Source organism: Episyrphus balteatus, chromosome 1, assembly GCF_945859705.1.
Source record: "Episyrphus balteatus chromosome 1, idEpiBalt1.1, whole genome shotgun sequence".
NCBI lineage: Eukaryota > Metazoa > Arthropoda > Insecta > Diptera > Syrphidae > Episyrphus > Episyrphus balteatus.
The window spans coordinates 46,104,296-46,116,831 of NC_079134.1; the positions used below are offsets into that span (position 1 = coordinate 46,104,296).

General features: G+C 34.8%; 1 protein-coding gene across 2 annotated transcripts in view; it reads right to left on the minus strand.

The window, feature by feature from the left end:
• LOC129907083 (ATP-binding cassette sub-family G member 1) overlaps positions 1 to 12,536 on the minus strand; it is a 56,515-nt gene that overhangs the window by 13,782 nt on the left and 30,197 nt on the right. For both annotated transcript variants that reach the window (XM_055983169.1, XM_055983229.1), the window contains exon 2: positions 2,229 to 2,514. In XM_055983169.1, the coding sequence (XP_055839144.1) occupies positions 2,229 to 2,421 (193 nt within the window). In that variant the 5' untranslated portion in view covers positions 2,422 to 2,514. The remainder of the gene's footprint in view (positions 1 to 2,228; positions 2,515 to 12,536) is intronic.

Here is a 12,536-nt window from a genome sequence, read left to right on the forward strand (position 1 = left end):
ACACACGACACACTACGAAAATTGCCCATAGTAAAGGCCAGTTATGCTCACGAATGAGCCAAGAATTTTTCTGCACGGAACCGATGAAAGATGCAGGCAGACGCAGAGTATACACAGTCGACCTGACGAACAGTTTGCTATTTTGCTGAATAATATTGCTATTGCTATTTTTCACAAGTATAATTTCAGTACACGACTCTCAAAACATTGTGTTCTGTTCTTACAGATCAATAAAACGTATAAATCTTACTTAGTAGAGTAACTAAAGCAAATTATTAGGGAACCCGGCCGAACAGCTCTGATTTTGACGATTTTTTTTTTCAAACGTAGGTAATTAAAAATACTTTAAAGTCTATAGATTAAAAATTGCCGGTGCGGTGTTGCCGTATTGTTTTTTAAAATTAAATTTTTTTAACAAAACCATTTTTTTTGCTTAAATTTCATAAAACAAATGATGGCAAAAGATTCTCTAGGTAATTTAAGGAAAATATATAAAAGGCAGTAAGGGACAATCTTCCATCGTTTAAGCGATAAATGCAATTTTCTAACATTCTGACCTCAAACACAAAAAAAATATTTAGAAAACAACGGCAACACCTACAATATTTTAAAATACATTTTTAAAAAGCCAGAAGCTCATTCTTATCTCTTAAATTTAAATCCACTAAATTTAATCAAGACTTTTTTGAAAAAATGGTCCTCAAACTCAGAATTAAAAAAAAAAAATGTTATTAGAAAAATTTAAAATGACTTTTTTCCAAACTTTTTCTAAAAAAATATGAATTTATTTAAAAAAAATTTTTGGCCATAAATATTATCAGTTGAATTTCGAAGCAAAAAAGGTAAAATATATCACACTTTTGAAAAAAAATGAAAAATTACTTCATTTCAATGGTTTTTTTTTTAATTAAAACTGAATTTTTGCATTGAAATAATTAATTTTCTCAAAGACTGTGGTAAATAGGAACTTTAAATTTTTGCTATTAAACTTTCAACAGTAAGGGTTATTAAATGAATAAAAAATAATTTTATGTTTAGATGTTGAACTTAAAAAAAAAAAATAAGTTACATTTTTTATCAAAACTTTTATTAAAAAAAGTTCTTCGAAAATGAAATACTTTTTAATTTTTTTCATAAACCGTAATACACATAATAAATGCATTTTATATTACGACCAAGTTTAAAAAACGAAATGTTAAAATTTTTTCAATAATTTTTTTTTTTCAAAATCTGAGTTCAATTACCATTCTTTCAAAAGCCGTTCATTCAATTAACTTAATTTTAATTTTACATATATGACTAAGCTTCTAGCTTTTAAAAAATGTATATTTGAATATTGTAGGTGTTGCCGTTGTGTTCAAATATTTTTTTTTGTATTTGAAGTCAATTAATAAGAAAATTGCATCTATCGCTTGAACGATGGAAGGTTGTAACTCACTCCCATATATTTTTTTTCCTTGAATTTCCTAGACAATCTTTTGGCATCAATTAATTTATGAAATTTAAGAAAAATTTGTTTTTGTTCACAAAAATCTTCAATTAAATTTAAAAAATCAAAAGGGCAACACCGGCAATTTTTAATCTATAGACTTTAAAGTATTTTTAATTACCGACGTTTGAAAAAAAAGATCATCAAAATCTAAGCTGTTCGGCCGGGTTCCCTAATATTGCCAATTTTTGAGCTTTAGTTACTCCACTAACTATAATATGAGTCAAACATGATTTACATCAAAAAAAAAAAAAAAAATAACAACTTGATAAACAATTATAATTTTATTTAAAATCTTGTTCTAATTCAAAGCATTGTAATGAAAGGTTGTCACGACAGAACAAAATACAATTTAATTGGGAATAAATTATCCAATCCGGTTTAAATTTTTTTTATTGACATTTATGTAAATTTACTTAATAAAAATTAATTCATAAACAGGAGTAACCCTACCCTGTGTCAGTATAAACAAACGTAAACCACAAATAACAATGAACATAGGAGTTGTATTTGAGGTATTTGAGTGAACGAACTGTGTACAAGTTTTTAATGAAGCTTGTTTTATTGAACCCTATTTTAAATATTTTTAACCAAAACTTTGAGTTCAAATTCCTACTGTCAAGTTGAAAACAAATTATACTATGAGAATTTCGATAGCGTCACGGGTTGAATGCTGACTCGTTAATGCAATGATATCAAAAAATTAAATTGATTTAATTCGAAAATCTTAAATCCTTACCTTTGGTTAAATCCGGAACTGAGTAATTCAAATCACGAAATTCTAAATTTACTGCTGGCCAACTTGGCAGATATTTCAATCCAACTTTCTCGGTTAGATGTTGTGATTCTACACTGATCTCATTTATATCGGAGTTTGATACGCTTTCATGAGAACAGCAACTAGTTGATGCATTCTTCCTGTTTGATGTCATGGTCTTGCTTATTGTTGGTGTTTGTTTTTTCTAAGCCTTGGTTATGAACAAAAAAGTAATGTTTAACAAAAGTGGGTTGTCATTTTTTTTTATCTGAAAGAAACATGAAAATATTAGCAAAAATTACTAAACTGTTGATTTAGAAAAAAAAAAAAAAAACTACTAAAAGTATATAGAAAAAGACTCAGATAACTTGATATAGCTTCGTCTGAGCTAAGGCTTGCATTGCAAACAATATTGCAAGATTTTGCATGCAATCTACTTTGACGACCCTATTTAGGGCAGCAAAAAGTGCATTAACCAAAGTGGCTGTGCTTTGAGATTTATCTTTGCAACTATTCCACTTATATGGGAGCAAAAACCGCAAAACAATGGATATGGAGATAAGAAAAATATTGTGTAGGCACTAGAGATTGGGTATGTGGGTAGAAGGTATGCACTCAGAGAAATATTCTTGTTAAAGAGTGTTAAAACTCGCAATATCTGATTAAAAATTGTAAATTATGTAAAATTGTTTTTTTTTGGATTAAAATTAGCAAAAATTTAAAAAAATATTATAGACGTTTTTTGCTAGATTTTTGGTGAATTTAATATTAAAACTAAATGCAGAGCAATATTTTCTTTGATAAAAATTGCTTTCGATTGGTTATAAGTAGATGAAAGTGATAACTCCTAGATCGCGAAAACCTATTGCAATATTTGTCTAAGAAGCTTAAGAAGTTAGCTTGATTTAGTTAGAAATGATTTGGAAACAAAAAAAAAAAAACCAGGGTTTTTAAAAGAATAAAATTAAGTACCTAATCATACCGTCTCACAGTGTCGTAAATCACGAATCTAGCTGGACAAAATTAAGAACTCGCCTTAAATCGACTTTTTTTCTATAAAGTTTTAACCAAATGAATGTGAATAGATACAATTCTATAAAAAAAAAAAGATTTTTTAAAAAGAGATCTATAATTTCAGTAAAAAGTGGGTCAAAATAGTGAAGTAAAAATGCATTTTTATGGTACCTACTAGTGTCCGAGCGAAGGTCGATTTCACTGGTCGCCAAAAAACTAAAAAAAGTCAGGAGCAAGAACTTTATAAGGTGATTTAAATTGACTTTAGTGTGCTGAATTTAAAACTGTTTACAGATTTTTTCTATCACGTCTAGTTTTTGAGCTATACTCATCCTATTTTCGCTATAAAGCTTCAAAAACTAATTTTTAATTGAGTTTTTTTTTATGTTTAGTCCAAAATATATATTTTCCGTAATATGTTGCTCTTTATAAATCCAAATCAGAAGACGCAAGATGGAATTTGATTCAAAAAACCATTCATTACTTTGAAAAAAAACAAAGATTTTGAGATATCTATCATAAATTTCTTTTTTCAATATCTTTGAGAAAAAAAATAATTTTGAAAAAATATAAATACCTTTAGGACGTTTTAATATGGCGTTTTGAGATTGCATAAGCAGTTTTACAAAAAAAATAATTAACGGTGATGTAATTCGATGTCAAATGTACCCAAAAAAACGAGTTTTTGACCTATTAATATTCAATTATTTCAAAAACGTGACGTGCCAGTGAAATTTTGACTTCAGATTCGGGCTCAGCACACCAAATTCCTCTCGAAAAGTAGGGTTTGGTTCTTGCTCTATATCCGTTGCCGACCAGTGTTTTCAGCCGAAGCCTAAGCCGAATTATTAGGCTGAAAGAAAATCTTCGGCGGAAGCCGAAGCCGAAGCCTAAGGTTGAAAAAAGTCAAGAATTCTTCTTACCAAATGGAAAAAAAATATTATTTTTATTTATTTATTTATGATGACACACATGTGTTTCAAAATTTTTGAATACCTACCGAAGAAAAGATTTCAATTTTTTCTTCGGTATTCAAAAATTTCAAAATTTGAAATTTTTTCCGGAGCCTAGTACTATGCTCTAAATATTTTGCTTTAAATTAAAATTTTAGCAATTATTGTACTTAAAAATGGCATCATCATATAAAATATATCTGCATATAATACAAAAAAGTAACTCCTTTTTTTGTGATGCAAATGTGAAACATAAAAGCCTATTAAAAACATATGTGTTCGATGTTTTTCAAGTAAATGATGCTCTAAATAATGCTCTATGTTTGCTATTTATGTGAATTGAGCAAACAGAAAACTGGTCAAACGTCAAACAGAACAATTTTGACACCTTGAATTAATTAATTAAATAAAGAACCTCTAGTTTAAAGTGAAAAAAAATTCCTTTCATTGGGAACAAAATAAGCGAAAGCTATAAAAAATATTACACATGTCATGAGCTACTTAGCTCCTATAAGGGTCCAAAATGTTATTTTATGGCACTTGAAGTTTTTCTGCGCAACCTTGATGCTATAAGCAAATGAATATATGGTGAAATATTTCGTCAAGCTATGGCACATTTTCAGAAAAAATACAGGGAGAAATGGAATGTTGGCAGATTTTTCTAGTCATTTCATCGCTTAACCCTTAGAAATTAGTAATAGCAATAGTTGATAGATTTGTATTTATTTTTTAGTTTTTTTTTTTTATAATTTTTAAACTTGTTAAATTTTAGTAAAGCCTCTAATTTTGTTTTTTGGTACACTTAATTTGATGAGAATCAAAACAGGATGGTTCACAAACGGGTCACTGTGGTGTATGAGTAACATTTATTTATGTAAAAAAAAAACTTTACATAATGACTATACAAAGGCGATTTAAATTTGTGTTTTGATTAACAAAAAGAAAAACAAAATTTAAGTTGCCACAATATCTCTAGTAAAAAATAATAATGATATATTTTACAATATTTCGTGACTCAATACTTTTTGGTTTTAACAGCTTGAATGTAAAAGTTTCATCTTAGAAAACCAAATTTACAGAAAAAAGTAAAACAAATTATCAAAAAATAAATAGAAACAAGTGTCAGAGACAAAAGAAAGGGGAAAATCTAAAAATATTATCAAAAAGAACGATTAAGTAACCAAAACAACCTTTGCGCGGCTGCACACCTTGTCGCGGTGCAGAGGCTTAGTAGAGGTCAATGACTCTTGGGACTAAACATTCCCTATGAGGAGATACGAAGCTAAGATGCAGCCATCCCCTCCCCTCCCCCTTCCCCGCCTTTTTCCTATTTCCCTACTCAACTTACCTTTCCTTACCCTCCTCCAAAGAAAATTCCCAAGTCAAGGTAGTTGGAATACGTGCCGAGGACTGAATGGTGCAGGGAACAAAACATGTGCATCGCGAACGTACTGTCCCTATGCGATACCGGGCGACCTCGCATAGTAACTAGCCTTACGTCTACATGGGAGCTCTGTAGATAGTTGACCTCATATTTCTCGCCATACTCGTGGGACCCAAATGGAAAAAAACAAAAACAAACAACAAAAAAACACAAACAAAAACAAAAACAAAAATCTTTTGATTGACCAAATAATAACGGAGTCAGATGAAGAAGCTCTACTCCGCTCACCAGGAACTGATATGGATGTGGATTTCATCGAACCACCCCCATATACAGGAGCCGTGCCCGTTCCCAATGCAAAGGGCAATCTAGATGCTCAGGCACCACAAGGTCCAAGCTCTACGATTGAGGGTAACGAACACGTCAACAAGCCCCAGCAGAAAGACTATTTCACTGGGGCACAAAGACGTCGTATAGCTGCGCAGATAAGAGACGGCATTGAGCCCGAAGAAGCAAGGCGCATAGAAAAAGCCAGATACGCAAAATTGCTAGCGGACAAAAAGGCAGGCGTATCAGTGCAGGCAACAAATAAGGGCAAAAGGGAACGGTCGGCTGACAACTCCCCTGCAGGAGCAGCCTCGAAGAAGCATCGTGCTCACGAGAAGACCAGTTTGAGCCCAAGCACTAGCAAAGACAAACCCAGCAGTGCCGCCAAAACTGAACGAAACGGTGGAAAAGCAGACGAACAATCGCGACCAAGCACATCAGGGAGCTCCTATCGGGACGCCACAGCCCAATGTAAGGTCGCGATTATGCACTTACTCCACCCATTACAAACACTTTCTGAGCGTGAAACCAAACTGGTGAGAAAAAGCGTTCTGGAAGAGATGGACAAAGCAGACAAAAACTGTCCAACAATCAAGTTTGTGGCCGTTTCGGACAGAGACGGATGGCTTTCTTTTACCTGCTACGACACAGAGACCAAGAAATGGCTCATGTCTACAGCAGGTAAAATAAAGCCATGGAAGGATGCAAAACTACGTGTGACTGAGGGCAACGATATACCCAAGCAACACGTTTGCGTCACATATGTCCCGGAAGATGATAACCTCACCAAGGACATATTTATAAATCGGCTTGGTAAACAAAACACCGGTTTAAACACTAAAGGCTGGAGAGTCCTCAGGATCATCAAGGAAAAAAGCGGCGGATATCACGTCACTTTCTCCGTCGATGATAAATCCAAGGACTCCATACTGAAGTCCAAATGCAAACTGTTCCTGAACTTCTCTCAGATCCAAATTAGGATCAAGGGAAGTTCAAGGCAGGAAGCCACCAGGACACAAGAGTCTAAGGGTCTTGTAAAACCACAGGAAGCCAACAAAGATGCTCCTGTAATCAGTGGGTCAATGGTAGAGGTCACCAACCCCAGGAAGTCTAAGACGTCTGAAGACTTATCTCAGACCGATGAGACCCCTGGAGATACCCCTTCCACTGCACCTAAAGCTGATACTGGCGCTCCTGCCAGTAAACCCGCTCAACAATAACCATGGGATTGAGGTGTATCCAAATTAATCTGCAGCATGCGAAGGCTGCCTCGGCAGTACTAAGCCACAGATTCAATAAGGAACACCTTGATATAGCCTTTATCCAGGAACCTTACATAGTGAAAGACCAGATAAAAGGCCTATCAGGTGAGCTAATTTATGATTCTAGTAGTGAAGGTAGACCTAGAGCTTGCATTATGATAAATAAATCTATAATAACCATTCCTATTCCACAGTACACCAACAAGGACATGGTAGCAGCTATCATCCAGCTGCAGACCTCGGAGGGTAGGTCAGAAGCTGTCATCTGCTCAGCCTACCTGGCAGGGGATTCTGCCGACCTAAGCTTCACACCACTGCAGGATCTTATAGACTACTGTGGCAGAACAGGCCGGCAAATCATCATTAGTTGTGATGCTAACGCCCATCACACTGTATGGGGCAGCTCCAACATAAACAAAAGGGGTGAGTACCTTCTAGAATTCATTTTTAAAAATAATCTTGAAATCTTAAACTATGGGAATAGCCCTACCTTCATGAACAGAATCAGGGAAGAAGTCCTTGATCTCACCCTATCCACTTCATTCATAGGTAATGCTATACAAAACTGGCATGTTTCGACTGAAACATCAATGTCAGATCACCGGCAAATTTGCTTTGATATATGTATAGAATCAAAACTCCCCTTAACGTACAGACAACCGAGAGCGACGAACTGGGACGACTACTGCCTAGAAATCTCGCAAACGATCAGAAACTGTCCAAACAGCATCAGAGACATTGACAGCCTAGAAATAAGCTGCAACAGTCTTAATGCAACAATCACCACTGCCTACCATAACGCATGCCCAGAGAAAACGAAATCAGGCACACGAAAAACACCATGGTGGAATGCCAAGCTCTCAAAGCTAAGAACGCTGACCAGAAAACTATTCAACAAAGCCAAGCGCAATGGAGACTGGACCTCATACCGCACTTCTCTAACCAACTACAATACAGAGATTAGAAGAGCCAAGAGAGAATCATGGAAAAAGTTCTGCAATGATCTATCTGATATACAAAGCAGCGCTCGCATCCACAGAATTCTCGCTAAAGAGCACACTAATCATATTGGTCTCTTAAAAAACACGGATGGCACGCGTGCGGAAAATGGTCCAGATACGTTACAAATCCTTACGGACACTCACTTTCCAAACTCTGTAGTCATACCCTCAGATCTATCTAGTCCTTCTCCCCAGTTCAGGCTTACCAGACCAAACAGAGAGGATTGGAAAAGAGCAAGGGATATGTTCTATGAGGGAAATATAAAATGGGCAATAAATTCCTTCGACCCATATAAATCTCCCGGAGAAGATGGAATCTTTCCAGCACTCCTTCAGAAAGGAAATGAGTTAATTACACCTATGCTAATAAACATATTTAGAACAAGCTACGCATGGGGTTACTTACCAACAAGCTGGAAAGAAGTAACGGTCAAATTCATTCCTAAATCAGGACGAAGACCAACTGACCAAGCTAAATCCTTCAGACCAATTAGTCTTACCTCATTCTTCCTGAAAACAATGGAAAAGATACTAGACAGGCATATCAGGGACGGGCCATTGAAAACAACACCTCTTCACAACAACCAATATGCCTACCAGCCAGGAAAATCAACCACGCTTGCTCTTCAGGAATTAACAATGCGGATTGATAAATCCCTTAACGACAAAGAGACTGCAATAGGTTGCTTCCTAGACATTGAGGGTGCTTTCGATAACACTGATTATGCTCAAATACAACGCTGCATCCTCAGCACAGGGGTAGATCCTACCACATGCAGATGGATTCAACATATGCTCAGTCACAGAAAAATTAATGCCACATTGGGCAATGACAAAATCAGAATCACAGCTGCAAAAGGATGCCCTCAAGGCGGGGTTCTCTCCCCACTTCTGTGGTCCATTGTAGTTAATGAACTGATTGTCATACTTAGCAATGCTGGATTTTATGTTCAGGGCTATGCTGACGACATTGTGATCCTCATTAAAGGTAAATTCGAAGACACGATCTCGAATCTTCTACAAAGAGCACTCAATATAGTCGCAAACTGGTGCCTAAAAGTTGGACTTAATGTCAACCCTAAAAAAAGTACCATAGTCGCCTTCACCAGAAAAAGAAATAAACACAAACTTATAAGGCCTACTCTTTTCGGTGAAGCGATAGAATTCTCAAAGGAAGTTAAATATCTGGGGGTTACCCTAGACGAAAAACTCAACTGGAACTCTCATATACAGAAAACCATTGACAAAGCAAGGACTGCCTTATGGACCAGCAAATGTCTAACTGGTAAAAACTGGGGTGCCAACCCCAAAATCTCTCGCTGGCTCTATACAGCCATTGCCAGACCAATTATAACATACGCTGCACCGGTCTGGTGGCATAAAACAAAACAAAAAACAGTACAAGCCAAGCTCAATAAACTACAAAGACTAGCTTGTATAAATATTACAGGAGCAATGAGAACCGCCCCCACAGCAGCGTTAGAAGTTATCACAGATCTACCACCACTCCATCTCCTACTAAAGAAAGAAGCCATGGTCAACGGCTACAGGCTCATCGCAGAAGATAACTCTAATTCCAAGATAATCCACTCTGATATTCTCACTGAATTAAATAGGGAAGAATTACTTAAAATATCTCTAGTAGACAATTGTCTCCCAAGATATAACTTCACCCAAAACTATAAGGTCACATTCCCCTCACGACGTGAATGGGAACAGAACAGACCCATCTTCAATAGCGAGTCTCATGTATGGTACACAGATGGCTCCAAAACAAATGAAGGTGTTGGGGCCGGAGTATTCGGAATGAACACCAAAACTTATCTGCACCAGAGCATGGACAGCTTCAATTCCGTATTCCAAGCAGAGATATTCGCAATTGAACTCTGCCTCAGAGAAAACTTAAACAGAGCTGTAATAAACAAAAAAATTTATATTCTCTCTGACAGCAAGGCCGCACTCCAAGCTCTTAGGAGCAGTGAAGTCACCTCAAAGCTGGTTTGGGACTGTATACAACTTCTACACCAGCTTGCCAGTACAAACAGAGTTCAACTCATTTGGATACCTGGTCACAGCGGTCACGTTGGGAATGAAATAGCAGACACACTAGCCAGAAAAGGTTCCGCATCTACATTCATGATGCCAAGACCATTCTGTGGCATACCAACAAGCACTGCAAAACATTACATCAATAAATGGCTAAGAGATATGGCTAATCATTACTGGACGCATACGGAAGGTAACAGACAAGCCAAAAAATTTATACCAAACATCTCCCACGCCAGAACGAAACAACTCCTCACACTCACCAGGAGTCAGATTCGCATAACCACAGGCTTCCTTACTGGACACTGCTCAGTAAAAAAACATCTCAAGACCATGGGCATTACACAAGACGATACCTGCAGAATGTGTAACGAAGACGAAGAAACAGCAGAACACATATTGTGTCACTGTAATTGCTTAATTAATACACGTCGACGTCACCTCGGAGGGTATTATCTCGAAGCGGAAAACATTGCCGCTAGTTCACCCAAAAACATACTAAGTTTTCTAAACTCAGGATTTCTACGTGAACTCTAGAAAGAGGACATCACAATAGGCCCATCAGAGGCCGCAGTGATAAGGCGAATTTTTCCCACCTCTCACCCTAATCTTAATCTTAATCTTAACCAAAACAAAAAGCAAATAAAAATAAAAATTAACGATCGATTAAAAGAACATACATGAAGATAGTTCTCTTCAACAAATCTCTTACGCAGCTATGATATTTTAAATTTCTAAAAATGTTGTTGTTGACTTATTACTCTGTTATATGAGGCTATGAGAGCAATAGTGGTGTTACACATATCTCTTAACATATCTTTTTTTTTATTACAAAAATGGATTTATGCAGCTAGCTGCACTCAAAACTAGATGTTACTCAAAAAAGTGTTGTTTTAAAAGACCCTGTATCTTAATTCTCTCGTAGCTCAAAACTGAATTTTATGGCTTACGCCACTAATGTTCTCAAAGCCTCATATAACAATTGAAATTGTAAATTACAAAAACTATTTTCTTATCAATAAACTCAATAAAACTACTTACTCAAAGCTGTGTTTGGGAAGTTTTTATTCATGTCGGTTCATCCGTAGGCGGTAAGTCTATTCCACAAATTTTGAAAATAACCCTTCTATAAAATTTCATTGAGAAACTTGAACCCGTGTTATGAACACTTTGTTTCGATTATTATTATTTTTTTGATTTTTGTAATTTTAAGTTCTAATTTAAAAATAAAAAAAAGTAATAAATGATTTACGGTGACCTTACTGTTAAATTTAATTTCTTGAAATAACTGAAATAAATGAATTTTACTGTAATATAAAAAGCTAACAAAAGTTTAATTATTTCGAAAACTAACTTGCTGTAATTTAGGGACCAATTATTATCTTCTTAAAATTTAAGACGAATTTATGTCAAATAAAATAGTTAAAAAAAAACAGTAAGTTTGACGAATAAAGTTTTAATCTTAAAACACGTTAATTTAAACTGCACTCAAAGACACTAAAAACCATGTTACTCTTGAAACACATTTCTACTTATATTTATTACAGAACAATTATTTGGTTTTATTGAACTGGTAAAATGAATAAATTTATCTTTATCTCTTAATTGTTAATCTCACATTAAATTGCACAACCGTATAGAATCAAATGTTTTCGTTTATAGAAAAAAATCAGTAAAAAAACAAAAATTGTAAACAAACCATTTGTCTAAATACGAAGCTTGTTTATAGCAACCAAACCAGCTTCACAATTATTTCCTTAATATTTTTTCAGGTTTTTTTTTGATAAACCCTATTTTGTTATAAAATAATATAAAAATCCATTAAGAATACATTATTAATATTTTAAGACCTAAATGATGCCATTTATTAGTACGTCATCAATCTAATAGCAAAGTAAAGAATTTATAAGATGAGTAAGTTAACTCCAAACAAGTGTTCCCAGTTCTAATCACATCGGCTTTCATAACACGTTAAGATAAATTATATAGACACTAGAAAGATCTTGAATTGACTTAATAAAGATTGAAACAACCTTTTTTGTTTTGTATCTATCTATATCTAACCTATTATGTTAACAACAACAAAAAAATGCATCTTTCTTTCAATGGAAATGTAATAATAAACATTGACGGGTTATTGGCTTGAACTGGTTTCATTTCAATCTTCTATCATTAACCATCTGTGCACTTTTCAAGGCTGAGGTTGTTAGCTTTTTGATCTTGAAATGCATAAAATGATGCTTTGAACAACAGAGCCGGTTTTGTCTTAGTTGTTATCTTTCTTTTTTAATTAGGGCATAAAC